Below are 19206 nucleotides of genomic sequence, written 5' to 3' on the forward strand. Positions count from 1 at the left end.
TACTTGGCATTATGCAGCCGCTGTCTGAGCTCTCCTTCATCAATATTCGCTCCTCGGCCATCAATTTCCAGAACTCGTCCAGAGCGAGATTGGTCTCTTCCTTCATCTACGTGCTCTCTTGGGATCCGACCTGCAATTCTATGGGGATGCACCCCATAGGGTTGGTTTACCAATGGAGGGATCTCCTCGATTCTACGCCTCCGTTGACTGGGTTCTGCCACGACTTCATCTCTCACCACGGTGGTCTCACAATCCCTTCTCCGCTCATCCCTCAGCTCATGTAATATAGCTGTGAGAGTCTCCATTTGCTTATCCATCTGCTCCATTCAATCTTGCATCATCCTCTCTCTAGCTTCATTTGCGATCTCTCGGAGAGTGATTGTTTCACCAGTTTCATTGTCACCCCCTAGGGCATCCTTCCTTGACACGTCCATAACCGATCATTCGCTGCTCCTCTGATGACTACTAACTTGGTGGTAGCTTTTTATCCAGCTCCCCACAGACGGCGCCAAAATGTTGATGCTGAAATCTGCTCGCCCTTCACCCGACCAGATCTTTTCACCAACGTTTATGTGATCAATAGAGAAGATGTCACCTTCTTTCTGTTTCAACGATTGCTTGAGTCCCTGGGGTTTGAATCACCCTTTCTCCTCTTTCTAAGCCTGCGTTCACAAAAACAGATCAGAGACGCCGATGGTTTTACCGGCGTAAACCTTCCGATGCTTAAGTTAGCACAAGGTGTTTATGGGAAAACTATGTAATTTGAATTGTGTGATTTCTTGTAATGCTCTCAAAAGTTTATATGGAATGTAATCTGGTTTCAATTTGGCAGAGTTTTCCCTTTACTCTCCATCTTTTTTTCCTTTTTTATCGGTCTCCTGGCTTCTTATAGCCGTTGTCCTACGTTTCTGTGTACTCTTCACGTCCTCCTTTTCTGGGTGATGGCAGACCCTCATGGGTCTGTAACCACTGGATCGTAGGTAAACGTGGGATGCCATGTCCTTCCCAATGGTTCGGGGCATAGCGAAACTGTCGTGATTTCGTGAGATCGTGTGTCCTTTCTTTGGGCGATGAGCATCTGGCCGGTATATATCTCTGGTTGGTATATTTCTCTGGTTGGTGCTCGTCTCTAGTTGGCACATGCCTGTATAAGATGTTTTACCAAGACTCTTCTCGTGCCATTCAGTTGAGGAGATTCGCTTCAAGACGAGAGATGAGGGCATGGCCGAGCTGGTATTTTTCATTACTCAACAATTGTTTTACTGTTGTCACCAAACAATGCTCTGTTGACAAGGTAAAAGAATTTTGATTGAAAATGACATAAGATTTTTGGAACCACAGACCATTAGTTTAAAGGAATTGTAAGGCTTAGAATTTTTTGTTAAATTCTGTGGATCGTGACATGTCTGGCGCAAAAGGTCCCCCAATAATCAAAGAGAAGGAATTAATATTTTGTTCTCCCTGGTACTTCTGAGTTTTGACTACAAGACTTCAAAGTTCGCACTAAAAAATCCATGGAACAAGTTCAAGAAATAATATCAATGGTATGTATTAAGCCAATCTCCAAGAGTTTAGACATGTTTTTTACAGATACATGAATGGGGAATCCTCCTTTTTTCTTTACTTTTAGTTGTTTTGTCTTTCTCTTGGGAAGTTTGTTGTCATTAGCAACTGATACAATAACACCAGCCACGCTCATCGGTGATGGTGAGAAGTTAGTTTCGTCGTCCCAAATATTTGAGCTAGGATTCTTCTCTCCCGGGAAATCGAAGTACAAGTACCTGGGAATATGGTACAAGCAAGTCCCTGATACAGTTGTGTGGGTTGCAAACAGAAACAGTCCTATCGTCGATTCAAACGCTGTATTAACCATCGGCAACAATGGAAACCTTGTTCTTCTCAACCAAACAGATGGCATTATCTGGTCTTCAAACTTGTCTAGAGAAGTAAAGAATCCAGTGGCGCAGCTGTTAGATACTGGAAACCTTGTTCTTAGGGAAAAGTTTAGCAGTAATACTTCTGAAGGAAGCTATTTGTGGCAGAGCTTTGACTGCCCATCGGACACTCTGTTAATAGGCATGAAGATGGGTTGGGATTTAAAGACCGGACGGGAACGATATTTAACTTCGTGGAGAACTGCTGATGATCCATCCCCGGGAAACTTTACTTTCAGGCTTGAAATTCGAGTGCTACCTCATTTATGTATTTACAATGGATCAGTAAAATTAAGCTGTACTGGACCATGGAATGGGCTTGCCTTCGGAGCTGATCCTACAAATACATCCTATCTTTTCCGACCAATTGTTGAGCAGAAAGAGGATGAGATCATTTACAGGTATGAATCTTACAGCAGCCGAATCTTAATGATGTTAAAAATCAACCCATCTGGTGATGTCCAGCGTCTGATATGGCATGAGATGAGTACTGGATGGCAAGTGTTTTTCACAGCGCCAAACAATTTTTGCCAGCTTTATGGGTATTGTGGTGCTAATAGTGTTTGCAGTGTGGACGATACAGCTAATTGTGAGTGTTTGAAAGGATTCAAGCTCAAATTACAGAACAACCAAACTTGGCCCAGAGAATGTGTTCGAAGTCATTCATCAGATTGCATAACTAGAGAGAGGTTTATAAAGTTTGATGATATTAAATTACCCTACTTGGTAGATGTTTCGCTAAACGAGAGTATGAATCTTAAGGAATGTGAGGCAGAGTGCTTGAAGAACTGCACTTGTAGAGCTTATGCTAATTCCAAAGTAACAGGGGGTGGCAGTGGCTGTTTGATGTGGTTTGGGGACCTGATTGATATCAGAAAGATCACTGGATACAACAACGGACAGCCTATCTACGTTAGAGTGCCAGATTCAGAACCAGGTACAACAATGGCATTATTCAAGTTGACAGTGCATATTTCATTCCTTTGTTATAGTTAGTCTTCATTTCAAAAAATGTGAGTTTAATTTCTTGTTGAAGGAAAATGCACTTAGACCTATTTTTCTCAGAAATTAAATGGTCAAAACAGGGAGGAACCAAACTAATAACCAAAGGGACTAACTCATGGTAGGAGTGATTCCAGTTATTTGGCTCTGTCAATTTTTCGCAGAATCAAGCTATGAGTTTATTTTCTTTCCGGTGACTTTCATTGATAACGTATATGTTTTTGGATCTAGGAGACAAGAAGCTACTTTGGATATTTGTAATACTTGTTCTTCCTGTGGCGCTCCTACCTGGTTTTTTCATATTTTGTAGATGGAGGAGAAAACACAAAGAGAAAGGTGACATTTTTTTCTTAATTTTTTCCCCAAATCACTCTCTTATGTTTGTGTAATAGTGCTTTACAGAACATATATACTCACAATTAGGAAGTTTCTGTCTTACAGAAACGACTATGGAAAGTAGCCAAGATCTGTTAAAATTTGACATATATATGAGCGTTGCAACACGAACAAATGAACCCTCTGAAGGGGATGGGGATGCCAAGGGTACGAGGAGGGACTCTGTTTTGCCTTGTTTCAGCTTGGCCAGTGTATCTGCAGCTACAGAAAACTTTTCTATGCAATGCAAGCTCGGAGAAGGTGGCTTTGGACCTGTTTACAAGGTAGAATTCTTGTTACCTACACTTTATTATGAAAAATACTGTTTAGTAAAAAACATTGACGAAATTACAAATGAAGGGAAAACTACTTAATGGACAAGAAGTTGCTGTCAAAAGGCTGTCAAGTCAGTCAGGGCAAGGACTAAAAGAGTTTAAAAATGAAATGATGCTTATAGCAAAACTTCAACACAGAAACCTTGTCAGACTCATGGGTTGCTGTGTAGAACAAGGCGAAAAGATTTTGATCTATGAGTACATGCCCAACAAAAGCTTAAATTTTTTCCTCTTCGGTATGTGATTTATCATTAGCAAATTATCATTTTGACTACCTTGCAGTACTATGATATACTGTCTCATCAGTATTTTTCTTCATCTATCATCTAGGTTAATCGACATTCCTCATACAATATTTTGGTTTTGTTGCAGATCCATCCAGAACGCATCTGTTAGGTTGGCAAACACGTGTTAAAATCATTGAAGGAATTGCTCAAGGGCTTTTATATCTTCATCAGTATTCTAGATTGAGAATTATTCACAGAGATCTGAAGGCAAGTAATATTCTCCTAGATAGTGATATGAACCCAAAAATATCAGATTTTGGCATGGCAAGAATGTTTTGTGGTGATGAGTTGCAGGGAAATACGAAACGGGTTGTTGGAACTTAGTAAGTAAATTTCAATTCCTGAAACTGTCCAAATGTTATTTATTTGTCCTATTTTTGTGTGTATCCTTTAATAAGTGCTCAAATAATGGAATGCAGTGGTTATATGTCACCTGAGTATGCTTTGGATGGCCTTTTCTCTGTCAAATCCGATGTTTTTAGTTTTGGAGTGTTACTTTTAGAGACGCTGACTAGCAAGAGGAACACAGGCGTGTATGATATCGAATCATTTAACCTTCTTGGACATGTAAGTGACAATTTTTTTTTCCCACTTTTGTTTGATCTTTGAACAGATTAAGATGAATCAACTTGTAAACTAATATGAACAAAGCTTAATTGTTGAGTGAAAAAGCTGTGAATTTCCTCTCCTAGTAGAACTAATGAGAAATTACTTTTGTGTTTCTCATTTACCATTTTTGGTCTTCTGTTCTTCTTCAGGCTTGGAATCTTTGGAAAGACAATAGAGCTTACGAACTTTTGAGTCCAGCTTTGCAGCATGAAGCATCATATCAAATGCTGAACAGATACATTACTGTGGCTCTTCTCTGCGTTCAAGAGAAAGCAGCAGATAGACCAACTATGTCGAAAGTTGTCTCAATGATTACCAATGAGCATGCTACTTTACCATACCCCAAGCAATCTGCTTTTTCGTATGCGAGAAGAGGGGAGAAAATTTCGTTTCTACCCTCAAGTAGGGTGTCTGAAGCTTGTTCAGTCAATGGTGTAACACTTTCTTTAATCAGTCCTCGATAGACATCTGGGGCATCAGTCATGTTCATTAGTTTGAACTATATGTTGATGATTCTAATTAGCCGTTACTAGTAGCTAATTAACTTTTAAGCTATATAGTCCAGTCTCCAACACTGTTAACATTGATTATGACTGCTAGTGATTTAACTCAGTTCCAAGAGAAACATGTTGCCAGTGCCATAAATTTAGCTTCAGTAAGATAATTTATTATAGAACCATGACAATGGTGCCGTGTTCACCAAACAATACTTTGACTCATGCAAGTTTATAATATCGCTAAAGAATGTCAAGTTGGGTTGGGAATAACCTTGACAAAATGGTTAGCTCGGGACCACAAACCCCATGCTTTCCCGGGTAGTGGCAAGACTTTACATGGTTTAGAAAATTCAATTAGTTGTGACAGATCTGATGCTGATGGTCTCAAAAATATTACCAGTCATACATAAGGATTTTCCAGCTTATTCGTTGGTTCTTTTCAAAGGATGGGAGTGAAACCTGAACCACTAACGCCTCATTTGAGCCATATCAATTCTTTAGTTATAAGCGAGGTAATACTTTGAGTAATGTTCAAGATATGATTCCAATCTTTTGACAAAGATGTGCGTACCCATTTCTTAGCTGTTTTTGAGCTTTGAAGTTCAATGCCACAAGGTCAACCATGACATTTTAATTTTTTAATTCCCATTTTCTTGCTTTTTTTGAGCTTTGAACAGTCTACAAGACTTTCAATATGCAAACTAACAAAGATCTACTCCACATGGTCAACAATGACATTTTAATTTTTTAATCAAAACTTTGGCTACAACTATAACTTTTAAGTAGTTATTTAATCAGAAATGATAAAGAAAGAGTGTGGATAGATCCTTTAGAAAGCCACAGGAAGTTGCTTCCAGTGTTTAATTATGATTAGCAAGATGTATAGTAGAATAAACATTTTGATTTAACTCAGCCCCGTAAGCTGCAAGGGTCAACCATGAGAAAACTTTGAGAAAAAATTTAAAAGAATCTTATGGCATTGCAAGCTTAAAATTGTCAGTTTAATCTCAGAAATTGAAATGAAGTGCCTTGCAGTCTTCATCTTCTTTTACCTTTTGATCTTAATATTTATCATTGAGTTTTCATTTGCTGCTGATTCCCTTTCATCAGGAAAATTCATCACCGATGGTGAGACATTAGTCTCCTCTTTCCAAAGTTTTGAGCTAGGCTTCTTTTCTCCAGGCAATTCAACAAACAGGTATCTTGGAATATGGTACAAGAGTAGTCCAAGGACAGTTGTATGGGTTGCAAACAGAAATCATCCCATTACTGACAAGAATGGAGTTTTAACATTCAGCAACAATGGAAGCCTTTTACTTCTCAACCAAGAAAAGAGTGCTATCTGGTCTTCAAATTCATCAAGAACACTAGAAAATCCAGTGGCGCATCTCTTAGATTCTGGAAACCTTGTTCTGAGAGACAATATCAGCAGAAGTTCTGAAGAGTACATGTGGCAGAGCTTTGATTATCCATCAGACACGTTGTTACCGGGCATGAAGCTCGGATGGAACTTAAAAACTGGTTTTGAGAGATATCTGACACCATGGAGAAGTGCTGATGATCCAACTCCAGGAGAGTTTAGTCTCCGACTTGACATTAGTGCATTGCCTGAATTGGTAATCATTTCAGGATCAAGAAAAGAGGCGCGAAGCGGACCATGGAATGGTCAACAGTTCGGAGGCATTCCCAGGGTCAAAAACTCAATCTTCATACCAAAATTGGAGCATACAGAAGATGAGTTATACTTCACATTTAGGCCTTTCAACGATAAAGTCATTACAAGATTACTAGTGAATGAATCAGGAACATTGCAGCGTCTTGTATGGAATGAGACGAGCACTGAATGGCGCATGCTGTACTCTTGGCCATTTGACACATGTGACAGTTATGCACAGTGTGGTGCTAATGATAACTGCAGAATCAGTAAGACACCTATTTGTGAGTGTTTGACAGGCTTTATATCCAAATCACAGGATGACTGGGATTCACCTGAGACTAGGAGATGTGTCAGGAAACCATCAGATTGTCCGAGTGGAGAAGGGTTTCTAAAGCTTCCAAGAATGAAATTACCTGAAAATTATTGGTCGAATAAAAGTATGAATCTCAAGGAATGTGAGGCAGAGTGCACCAAGAACTGTTCATGCAGAGCTTATGCAAATTCAGATGTTACTGGAGGAGGCAGTGGCTGTTTGATGTGGTTTGGGGACCTGGTTGATCTCAGAGAATGCTCGGAAGGATACATCTGGGGACAGGATTTTTTTATAAGAGTTCCATCTTCAGAACTAGGTAAGTGTTTTGATTAATGTTTTTCAGCCTATTTCACGTTTAATGCTGTTTTAGAGTTCACCCACAACGCCTTTAGCCAGCATGTAAAACAAGATTAATATTAGCGGATACCCTATACTTGCTAGTTTGCGTTGCAAAAGCAACTGGCAGTGGGCTTGTTTGGCAAAACCAAATTATTAAAAGAGAGAAAAGAAGAAGAATAGTGTGCTCAAGAACTGACTAACAGCAAATTGATCTCTTTTCTTGATTTTTTATGTTCTAGTATCAGTTAAGCATTTGAATACAAAGAAAAGATTAAAGATCATAGTGGCAGTTTCAATCATTTCCAGCACGTTTATCTTAGGCCTTCTACTCTGCATAGCATGGAAGAAAGCAAAGAACAAAGGTAACAGACTCTTCTGACCTTGTTGATTTTCTATGATAAATTTAATAATATTATTATTATTATTTTGAGAACAAAACCAAAACTAAGTTATTTGAAAATTCTTCGAAACTCTTAAATTCCGTAGTTCAGTAGAAACCTTTGTCAATATACATCAACAAACTCAGAGAAATTTTCTTAAACTTTCTCTGTAAAGAAGGTCATGGATGAAGAAATCCGTGTTCTGATTTGTCTATAATTTAGCCAAACCTAATAAGAGCCTCTTAAATTTATCCTCTCAAAAAGAGTCGAATTGAAATACAGGTTAGACACTGACGAATGAGTGTCACAAAGGAATTTTCTTGAAATACAACTTTAAAAGCATTGTTTCTGTAGGCCTGGAGAACTGGAAGGTGGACATAGAAGTACCTTTATATGATCTGGCAACAATTACTACCGCCACTAACCATTTCTCCGAAGCCAACATGATTGGAAAGGGAGGATTTGGTCCTGTTTACATGGTAAAGAATGTTAATTATATATGAAACCCTCAGCAGAAGCACATTTGAACCCTGAAGTTAATAGCAAAACATGCACTATCTGCATGAAAATACACAGGGAAAGCTTTCCACGGGACAGGAGATTGCAGTGAAGAGGCTTTCAAAAAATTCAGGACAAGGCCTCGAAGAATTCATGAATGAAGTGGTTTTAATTGGAAAGCTTCAACACAGAAATCTTGTTGGCCTTCTCGGCAGCTGCATTGAAGAGGATGAAAGAATGCTGATCTATGAGTATATGCCCCACAAAAGCTTGGATTACTTTATCTTTGGTAGCACTTCTTATCCTAACATCAGTCACTTAGTAGTTACACATATGCTATTAATTATCCAATATGATTTTATTTTTTTTATGTCAAGGTAAAAATTGTAAATTATACACAACGTCAAATTCAAGAGTTACTAAAGTTCACTATAACCTGCAGATCGTGAGAGAAGCAAGCTATTGCCATGGAAAAAGCGCTTTTCCATAATCACTGGGATTGCCAGAGGACTTCTCTACCTCCACCAAGATTCAAAGCTTCAAGTAATACATAGGGATCTAAAAGCTAGCAACATTTTGCTTGATATAAACCTGAATCCTAAAATTTCAGACTTTGGTTTGGCAAGAATTTTCGGAGGAGATGACGAAGAAGCACAGACAGAGAGAGTTGCAGGAACACAGTAAGTTTTGTTCCTGTAATATTAATTATTTAGCATTCGAAATAAATTATATAGTTCATACTTTGATGCAGTGGCTATATGTCCCCTGAGTATGCCAACGATGGCACAATTTCAATGAAATCTGATGTCTTTAGCCTGGGAGTGCTCCTGGTTGAGATTGTAAGTGGTAAAATGAATAGAGGCTTTCGCCACCCTGGTCACCGTCACAATCTTATTGGACACGTAAGTAGAAAGAATGAGTGCTGCTTCCTCCTTCAAACAGAACTCACTCTTTTAAGTATATAAAGCATGATTGCTGCAATATTTTCAGGCATGGTTGCTGTGGAATGATGGAAGAGCCCTAGAACTAATGGACATATGTTTAGAAGATTCTTTCGTTGAATCTCAAGTTCTGAGATGTATTCAAGTGGGTTTATTGTGTGTCCAAAAGTTACCTGAAGACAGGCCTGATATGTCATCTGTAGTTTTCCTGTTGGCGAACGATGGGGTCACGTTGCCTCAGCCTAGACAACCAGGTTTCTTCACCGAAAGAGGTTTCACTGTAGGTGCATTATCAAGTCATGAAAAATGTCACTCAGAAAATGCATTAAGTATAACCATTCAGGAAGGCAGATAGCACTCTACAGCCTGGTTAAATTGCAGTCTTGCTTTCAGACATGCTAATACGTGTAAATTTTTATCACTTCATAAAATTTAAGGTCTTCCTTTTCATTGAAAAGCCATAAGAAGTAATTAATTGTTTCCATAAATGAACTGGTGATCAGATTCATAACCATTGCTAGGATGTCAAAATATTCATGTTTGGGAACTGTAGAAATTTTTGTCATTTCATAAAATTTAAGGTCTTGCTTTTCATTGAAAAACTTTAAGAAGTAATTAATTGTTTCCATAAATGGACTGGTGATCATTATTCACAACCATTGTATGATTAGGATGTCAAAATATTCAAGTTTTGGAACTGTAAATTATGTAAGCAATTAGTTGGTCTTAGTATCCTAATGCAAAGTTTGTTGAATTTGCAATTCTATTCCATATAATAGATCAACCAACTTGTACACAAAGACAAACTGATAAAATCAACAATTTTTAAACATTTCATTGTGCCAAACTATCAGGATGACTCCAAGATACCTGCCTGTTCTGGGAAGACCTTTTGTTCCTGTTTCAAGTGTGGCAGCAGCTATTATGGCTGAAATCCACTGAGAGGAATTTGCCAATCAATTTGACTCCAAGATACCTGCCTGGGCATTCAAAACCGAAGCTGTAATCCACTCATCTCATGTGGCACCAACTATGTGATAAATTAAATATCATCTTCTCAATGAGAGGAATTTGCCAATCAATCGACCCAATAGATGCCTAAATGTATACGCAGCAATACGGTAGAGAATTATCTTCTCTACGAATTCAGGAAACTGCAAAATTATTTCTTTTCCGATGTTTCAAATGCATTTCCATTTTGTCTTTTATGCCAAACTCTCAAAATATTTTGGTCAACATAGTGGGGTTTATAGTTCCTTCAATTAGACTCTGCAAACTTATAGTCAAACCACGTGGCATTTATTGTTTAATTTTATCGCTGCAAGTTGCTTTCATTTTTTTTTTTAAATCACTTCGTTGTCTTATGCAGTCACAAATATATTCGTATTTATATGAAACATCTAGGACCACTTAGATAAAGTTTTATTATAGTACGATTTAAATTTTCACCCTCACAGATATTAGAAGAATATTTGTTCTACCCATAAAACGTAATTTTTAATTGGGAGATGATTGCAAAAAGTCCCCAGAAGGACTAAAAAATATTGATTCAAGGTTTGGTGATTAGGGGAAACAATATGGAATTAGAATTAAAATTTATAAGGTGTTTAGTGATGAAAAGGTAACCCAAACTTGCTTCAATATTAGCCCTCGCAATTTTGGAAATTAGTTTCCAGGATTGCGACAGTCGAACTCTACGAATTTTAGTGACTTTTATATAAAGCCAAAAATTACAAAATCATATATAATAGTAGAAATTCTTAGAATTTTAGAAGTCGTTTGGGTTATGAAATAAATTATACAATTGAGAATTATTGCTGAAAATTAGAAATTTTCAGCACTAGTGTACCAACTTTGAAAAATTATTACAATTCAATGATTTTTTGAACAATAAACAAATTTGGATAGAAAGATAAAGATGTCTATTTTAATCATCTATAAAGTTTTATGCATGGAACTCAATGAAAACAGCAATTGTATGACATTTAATATAAACTGTTCACAGTTTTCAGGATAACATAATAGCATTACTTTCATTTAATAACAATATAAATCAATACATGATCATGCTTTCACAATTTTGTCAATGTAATATGCACAAAATCATTAAATCAATCAAATAAAATCACAAATAAAAACAGAAGTTTAAAGGATTACAAAATCTACCTATCTTCAAAATAAAATCAAAACTCAAGAACTTCTTTAATGAAAAACAAAAACACTATCAAAATCTTCCCTTCTTCTCATTAAAAACACGTGAGTTTATTCTAATGTTTGCTGCTGTATTCTTTTCTTTACTTGCCTTTAAGATTTTGAAAAACAAAATAACGTAAGAGGACTTTTTTTATAAGTGAAGCATTTTAATACCGTTACCCATTAAGGTATATAAATTGGTAAAAAAAATTAAGTGATTTTAAAATTTAAAACACTTATCATTAACCTAAAATACTATATACTCTATAAAATACAAAAAAGAAAACACAAAATAATAATAATAATGAAACAAAATACGGGTGTTACAGTGTATGTATTTAAAACTTAGCAGATTAAAAGGAAAAGGTTGCTATTTTGTTTTTTATGACTCACAGTGTGACCTGAATACAAATTCATTGAGGCTCAAACTATTAAATTGTTGAAAAAACATGACAGGTAACAGAATAATTAAAACGCAAGGGGGTCTTAGGAGAGAGTGACACTGGGGTAAGGGGTATTTGACCAAATCAAACTATTAAATTGTTGAAAAAACATGACAGGTAACAGAATAATTAAAACGCAAGGGGGGTCTTAGGAGAGTGACACTGGGGTAAGGGGTATTTGACCAAATCAACAACGGATGTGGAGGCTAGAAGAATTTTCTTGGATAAAAATTTAATTTATTTGATAACCATTTAGTTTTTTATCAAACGAAATTTAGGGACAAGACGCAAATGTTGCTGACTAGAATAAGTTTTTGGGAGCCTTCAATATTTGACCACAAGGATACGGCAAGGAGATATTTCTTTGATGATTACAGAATATTTATTCATGTTCTTTCCGATTATGCTTCAAATTGTTAATGCACTGTCTACAAACAGAATTATTATAAAGTCGTGTTTCAACTTTAAATTTAATATTTCAATTAAATTTTTGCCGCAGTGTAATTCAGTTTTTCTACAGAACATTTTTGCAATGCTACTACTGATACTGTTAGGTAACTAGTTATTCTTATTTTCTAAAAATTTTGAGCATTATTTGGGAAGATCAAAATAAAGTTATCATGCAGGGTGCCGCGTTCTCCTCTTACGTGAGCCAATTGGTCATGTCGTTCCTGTTACTTCCAGCAAATGTAACATATGCTTTCCCGGGAGTGTAGGGCAGAATAGAATCAATATAAAATTATTTGTGAGAATATTTAACATGTATAGAATATGCTTTTTTTTTTAAATTTTGATAAGCAAAAAAAAAAAAAAAAAAAGTAGCACAAACATCATTGAACACATTACTTAGGCTGAGACATTATGCATTTGGAAGTGATCACTCTGCTACTTCAGCAGGGTAACAGATAGGCCAGAGAGATCCCAAAGTTTATTCTCATTGTTTCTGGGCAAAGTTAACGTTCTACCTTCCCTGTAACTCTGTGATGGTGATTTCATTTGTTGTAGATGATTGAGGGTAGCTTGGTGAAAATTCAGCTTCAGGAAGACTCCTTTCCGTAAAAAAACCAGGCCGATTTGGTTCAGGCAACAAACTGTCGCTGCTCAACATTAGAACCACAGATGACATATTTGGCCTATCTTCTGGTCGATGCTGCACGCACAACAGTCCCACATGAATACATCTTAACACCTCAGTCGGTGGATGGGAATCGGCTAATGTGTCGCCAGCTAGTTCCATTGCTCTCTTTTCTTTCCAGAGTATCCATGCCTGAATAATAAAACAAGAAATGAAATGTTTGTTTCAAAATAATTTAAGTGTTATTTTCTACTCTTACATGTCCAAGAAGATTATGGTCATGATCTGGGTGGGAAAACCTCCAGTTTTTCTTCCCACTGACTATCTCTAATACTAAAACCCCGAAGCTGAATACATCAGATTTCACTGAGAAAAGTCCTTCAGCCGCATATTCAGGGGACATATAGCCACTGCAAAATAACATTGATATATAAGTTCAATCTACAAGCAACGGAGGGTAAAAATCATCAGGAATATAAGTGTCCTTACTATGTTCCAACCACTTTGTGTGTATTGGTCTGAATCTCATCTCCTCCAAATATTCTGGCCATACCAAAATCTGAAATTTTTGGGTTCATATCGTTGTCCAGTAAGACGTTGCTGGCTTTGAGATCCCTATGTATAATCCTCATTCTAGAGTCTTGATGAAGATACAGAATTCCTCTGGCGATTCCACCAACAATATGAATGCGCTTCTGCCAATCAAGAAATGTGGCTCTTGCTTGATCTGGTCAACATTAATCCATTCCAGTCTATATCTAATTAAACTATCCCCCAATGAGTTCAAACTTAAAGGTGACACAAATAAATTTTGAAAGTGCTGAGATTTGACTCTACGAGAGGTCATACCAAAAATGAAGAAGTCCAAGCTTTTGTTTGGCATGTACTCATAGATTAACATGCTTTCATCTGCTTGTATGCAGCAACCAAGAAGCTTCACAAGATTGCGGTGTTGAAGCCTAGCAATCAATGTAACTTCATTTTTGAACTCTTCCATTCCTTGTCCAGAACCTTTTGACAGCCTTTTAACTGCAATTTCTTGCCCCTCTACCAATGTACCCTGTAATAGATCTCTTAGAATTAGTTTGTATAAAAAGAAAACCTGACTTAAACTCTGCAGAATGCCAGAATATTACCTTGTATACTGGCCCAAATCCACCTTCTCCCAGTTTATTGTAACTTGCGAAGTTATCTGTGGCCTTTGCTATACTGGCAAAATCAAATTCCCATAATTCCATATCTTCTTTCATATGACTCATCTTTGTTAATCCTGAAATTGTAGGAGAATTCCATCATGGACAGTGAACTTATTAGTTACTAACTAGAAACAATAAATCCTATTTTCAACTAATCCAAATGAATGATACTGGCATAGTTTACACTTTAGATTGTACAAAAGTAGACCCCTAATGCCTTTACCTTGCTTCTTGAGTTTCTTTCGCCAGATACAAAAGAGCGATGCCACTATGAACATTGCCATCAATAATACAGAAGCAATTATGATTCCTACTTGCTTCTTCGTCACAGAACGACCTGAAATAGTTAAAGCAAAAGTTAATAGGTTGTACGAACGGGTTTTGAGCATAATGGGTTTCGAGCATTTCTTTTTCCAGTCTTGCAATTATCTGCTACTAAAAGTATTGCTGAGTGAAATTTTCAAATGAAAATCTAATCTTACAGAAAATAAATCAGAATGTACCTCGTTCTGATGCGATCCTGATATAAAGATCTTGCCCACCGTCATTGTATTCTTTCATATCCATTAGGTCACCAAACCAGAGCAAGCAGCCACTTCCTCCTCTCTCGACATCTGAGTTTGCATAGGCTGTGCAAGAGCAATTTTTCGAACACAATTCTGAACATTCCTTGAGATTCATACTTGCGTTAAACCAAGAACTAGAAGTGTCTGGCAACTTCAGCTTTACATACTTTGGAAATTCATCTCCATTTCTACACTTCAATTCTCTCTCTCTGACACAACCTTCAGACCAATTATTTGGTGATTTTGGCACGAAACCCTCCAGGCAATCACATCGACGACTGCTGTTGGTCGTACAACGAGCATTTGCACCACAGACTGAATAAAGATCACACCGATCTAAAGGTGCATAATAAGCAAGGAACCATACATCTTGTTGAGAACTCCAAATGGAACGCAGAACAAGACCAGATTGGTTCACCCATAACCTTGAAACTGCAGGACCCTTGGCATCACACTCATAGTAGACTTCATTCTCATTTATTACAAATTTGTAATCACACAGTGGAACATTTTCTTTCAGTGGAGGAGTCCCCGTAAAACCAAGGCCATTCCACGACCCAGCTCTATACTGCAACACAGATCCCTTCCTAAGAACTAGTTGGGGAAATCCATGAGTATCAATCCACAATGAAAATTCGCCAGGAGCAGGATCATTTATGCTTTTCCAAGATGATAGGTGCCTATCCATTCCTGTTTTAAAGTTCCTTCCAAGCTTCATTCCAGGTAGCAAGGTGTCACAAGGATGATCAAAACTCTGCCACAAAAGGCTGTTATAGTTTCCATCTGTGAGGACAAGGTTTCCCGAATCCATGAGCTGCACAACTGGGTTTTTCATTGTTATCGATGTGTTGGACGACCAGAAAATTCTATCTCGGCCATCCAGTAGTACAATCCCTTTACTGGTTACATTTAACAATCCTGACTGATCGGTGAGCGGAGTTTCTCGGTTGGCTACCCATGCGACTGTCCTAGGAGAAACTCTCTTGTACCAAATTCCTAAGTAACGTTTTGCTGAAGTACCTGGGCTGAAAAATCCCAATTCAAAGGTTCCATTAACTGAAACTAGAGTCTCACCATCTCTGATGGATTGACTCGGTGTAATATTATCATTTGCAGCAGAAGCTCCTAAGATAAACAACAAACAAGAGTAAGCACCCAACATTTTACAACTTTTAATTGATTTTCTCATGCTTTTATATCTTCAATCGATCTGCTAGCTTTTATATATAAAAAGCAGTGATGCATGATATGCATTGAAGGATAGCACCAATATAATTCTCCTACCAAAGGGAATAAGGTCCAAAGGCATTAACACAGTACTTGTTAGTTGGAACGTTGAAAGTTTAATCAATACTGTCGACTAAAGTAGTTGTGTACTATGGGACCTTTTTTTTTTCGGAAAGGTACTCTACGGACTTTGAATTGTCTAAATAGGTGACTAGAGCAAAATTCATCAGAGCACATTCACTTTTTGCCAGGGCACATTCACTTTTGGTGGTAACTGAAATGAATTCTTCAAAATTTTCAATTATGTATAATATCTGCAGTTAAGCTATCTTCTGAACAATTTACATATTTATTGGTTCCTAAAAGCTTATCTGATAATCATTTGAACACATAAGTTGATAGTTTTATTTGAATTATCACAATTCATCTGCAGTATTACATTTACCCTCGAAGGAATTTTGATTTAAAGCAAACGCCAACAAAGGTGATTCAGAGAGCTTGTGTTTCAACTACCAAGTGTGTATACAAAACTATCTGTATTTTACATTGTTAGGTAAATAAGAGCACCAACTCGGCCATGCCATCATCCCCACCCGGGGTGGATCACCTTAGCCGAATGGTACGAGCAGAACACTGATAATGAGCCTTCTACAAACATGGGCCGACCAGAGACGAATACCAGCCAGAGGAATATACCGACCAGAGACATATACCGAGCCGATACCCATCCCCCAAAGAGCGGGAACACGATCTCACAGAATCATGATAATTGCGCTTTTCCCAGAACCGTTGAGGGAGACGCGATATCCCACGTTTGCCCACAATGTAGCAGTTAGAGTCTCATGAGGGGCTACCACTACCCGAAAAAGGGGGATGAAGGGTGAACGGAAACGTGGGACAGCGGCTATAAAAGAGGAAGAAATCGATGAAGAAAATGATGAAAAAACTGAGAGAGAAGGGAAAACTCTGCCAAATTGAAACTAGACTGTTTTTCTGCCTAAATTGAGAGTGAATCGTAAGCCATTCTGAAATCTAAATTGAACCGTTTTCCTGTAAACATCTTGTGCTAACTTAGGCATCGGAGGGTTTACGCCGGTAAAACCACCGGCGTCTCTGATCCATTTCTTTGTGAACGCAGGATTAGCAAGATAAAAAGGGGTAATTTCAATCTAGTGACGTAAGCGATCGTTAAGGCGAGGAGATAGCGATATCGTTCCATCAAACATATAAACGTTGGTGAAAAATTTGGTCGGATAAAGGGCGAGCAAATTTCAGCATCAACATTTTGGCGCCGTCTGTGGGGAGCTGGATAAAAAGCTACCACCAAACCAAATTAGTAGTCATCGGAGAAGCAGCGAACAATCAGTTATGGATATATCAAGGAAGGATGCCCTAGTTGGCGACAATGAAACTGGTGAAACAATCACTCTCCGAGAGATAGCAAATGAGGCTGGAGAGAGGATGATGCAAGATCGGATGGAACGGATAGAGAAACAAATGGAAACTCTCACGGCCATATTGCATGAGCTGAGGGATGATCGGAGAAGGGACTATGAAACCCCCGTGGGGAGAGATGAAGTTGAGGCAGAGCCCAGCCTCCGGAGGCGTAGGGTCGAGGAAATCCCTCCACCGGTAGACCAATCCTACGGGGTGCATGCTCATAGAAATGTTGGTCGGGTCCCAGGGCAGCGCATGGATGAAAGGAGAGACCAACCTCGCTCCGGACGAGTATTGGAAATTGATGGCCGATGAGCCAATGTTGATGAAGGAGAGCTCAGACAGCAGCTGCAGAATACCGAGCAGGAGCGAGATCAGATAGCTGCACGCGATCCTGACCGTGCTGTAGAATTGGAGGGTGAGGTACGCAGATTGGCGCAGGTGATGGAGGAGATTCAGGGCAAGAGAAAGCCCCCGAGCTGGAGGATAATGCTAGATGTAGAGTCCCCGTTATCAGCCGAGATCATGGGTACTGTAATCCCAAGAGATTTTTGATTCCCCGACCTCAAATACTCTGGGCGAAGTAATCCGCTGGTGCATATTGAACACTTCAACGATATGACGGGTGTGCAAGGGCTAACTAAGGATGGCAAAACTTCGGGTCGGGCTCGGGCTTGGCCAAACCCGACCCGACCCAATCAATAAAAAACTAAAGCCCGACCCTAAAAAAGCCCTACCTATTTATAGTTAGGGTCGGGTCGAGCCCAACCCGAATCGGGCCAACATCTAGCCCGACCCTACCAAAACTATTTTCCAAATGCAACTGCAACTTGCATTTCCAGATTGCTTAACCTGTTCATGTGTTGTCCACATGCCTCAATTAATTAACCACCAAAGCACTAAAATGTTATGCCGTTTTGATGCTTATGGAAATTCCATAATGGAATCAATTTGAAGGTCACACGAGAAGCACATGACTAACTTAAACATGAATAACAATAAGGCTGATATGCAGCCACAAATACAATTCAATTCTCAATTCCACAACCAATTCCACAATAATTACAATTTATAATTACAACTTAAAAAGTTCAACAGAACCGATCGAGGCTACTGGTTTTATGGCTAATTACAGAACCGATCGAGGCTACTCACTCACCTAGCGGCGTCGCGGATGGTCAAGATGGCGGGTCACGATGGCGGGTCATGATGGCGGAAGAAATGCGACAGTGAGATGCGACAGCGAGACCTTTGGAGTTTGCGACGGCGAGACGCGACGGAGAGGCGCGACGGCGAGACGCGGCTGATTGGTTGGCGAGCGTCGACAGTCACGATGCTGCTGGTTGACTCAGCGGTGGGCTGGGTGGCAGTGGCTGGGTTAGTGGCTTAGGGTTTTTGAGTTTGAGAGCTGTGCTTGACTAGTTGACTGCGTGAGTTGTGTGATTGTGTCTTGTGTCAGCAGCTGTTTGTGATGTGTGCATGCAGCGTGTGTGATGTGTGCATGCAGCGTGTGTGATGTGTTGTGTTGTGTTTTTTTTTTTTTTTTTGTAAATAGGGTCGGGTCGGGTCGGGTTGACTTTAAGCCCGACCCTGACCCTAAATTTGTTCGGGCCTTAAAATTGTGGCCCGAACTCGACCCGAAACCCGAAAATTCGGGCCAAAGCCCTAATATATAGGGTCGGGTCAATCGGGCTAAAATTCGGGCCGGGCTAAATTGCCATCTCTAGGGCTAACACCTGCTCAGAGGTGCAGGGTGTTCCCATTGACATTAGAGGGACGAGCCCGAGAGTGGTACCGCAAGCTGCCACGAGGAAGTATAAAAGGATACGAGCAGATGTGCCAAGAGTTGGCCGAGCAGTTCCGAGGTGCAGTAGCCCCAGAGGATGATATGATGGAGCTGAT

General features: G+C 38.9%; 3 protein-coding genes across 4 annotated transcripts; 2 read left to right on the forward strand and 1 right to left on the reverse strand.

Moving 5' to 3' along the window:
• Window positions 1-1449: 1449 nt before the first annotated feature.
• Window positions 1450-5177, forward strand: LOC18054405 (G-type lectin S-receptor-like serine/threonine-protein kinase At4g27290). Of its 2 annotated transcripts, none has more exons than XM_006452005.2 (7): window positions 1450-2871; window positions 3168-3272; window positions 3378-3595; window positions 3672-3882; window positions 4019-4256; window positions 4353-4500; window positions 4692-5177. In XM_006452005.2, exons 1-7 carry the CDS (start codon window positions 1599-1601, stop codon window positions 5004-5006), a joined length of 2508 nt encoding a protein of 835 aa, XP_006452068.1. In that variant the 5' UTR covers window positions 1450-1598; the 3' UTR covers window positions 5007-5177. The 2 variants fall into 2 exon arrangements, with proteins under 2 accessions (XP_006452068.1, XP_024033352.1); XM_024177584.1 differs by having other exon boundaries at window positions 3171-3272.
• Window positions 5178-6058: 881 nt separating this feature from the next.
• On the forward strand, window positions 6059-9522 carry LOC18054406 (G-type lectin S-receptor-like serine/threonine-protein kinase At4g27290). The gene is made up of 7 exons (XM_024177820.1): window positions 6059-7325; window positions 7588-7710; window positions 8083-8207; window positions 8305-8515; window positions 8669-8906; window positions 8978-9128; window positions 9217-9522. The coding sequence occupies exons 1-7, from the start codon at window positions 6059-6061 to the stop codon at window positions 9520-9522; spliced, it is 2421 nt and encodes an 806-aa protein (XP_024033588.1).
• Window positions 9523-12631: 3109 nt separating this feature from the next.
• LOC18054407 (G-type lectin S-receptor-like serine/threonine-protein kinase SD1-1) lies at window positions 12632-15857 on the reverse strand. The gene is made up of 7 exons (XM_006452008.2): window positions 14578-15857; window positions 14298-14411; window positions 14015-14148; window positions 13728-13938; window positions 13368-13605; window positions 13138-13288; window positions 12632-13070 (listed from the first exon to the last, which is right to left on the reverse strand). Exons 1-7 carry the CDS (start codon window positions 15827-15829, stop codon window positions 12765-12767), a joined length of 2406 nt encoding a protein of 801 aa, XP_006452071.2. The 5' UTR covers window positions 15830-15857; the 3' UTR covers window positions 12632-12764.
• Window positions 15858-19206: the final 3349 nt, after the last annotated feature.

Source organism: Citrus clementina, unplaced genomic scaffold (genome assembly GCF_000493195.1).
Source record: "Citrus clementina cultivar Clemenules unplaced genomic scaffold, Citrus_clementina_v1.0 scaffold_1, whole genome shotgun sequence".
Taxonomy (NCBI): domain Eukaryota; kingdom Viridiplantae; phylum Streptophyta; class Magnoliopsida; order Sapindales; family Rutaceae; genus Citrus; species Citrus x clementina.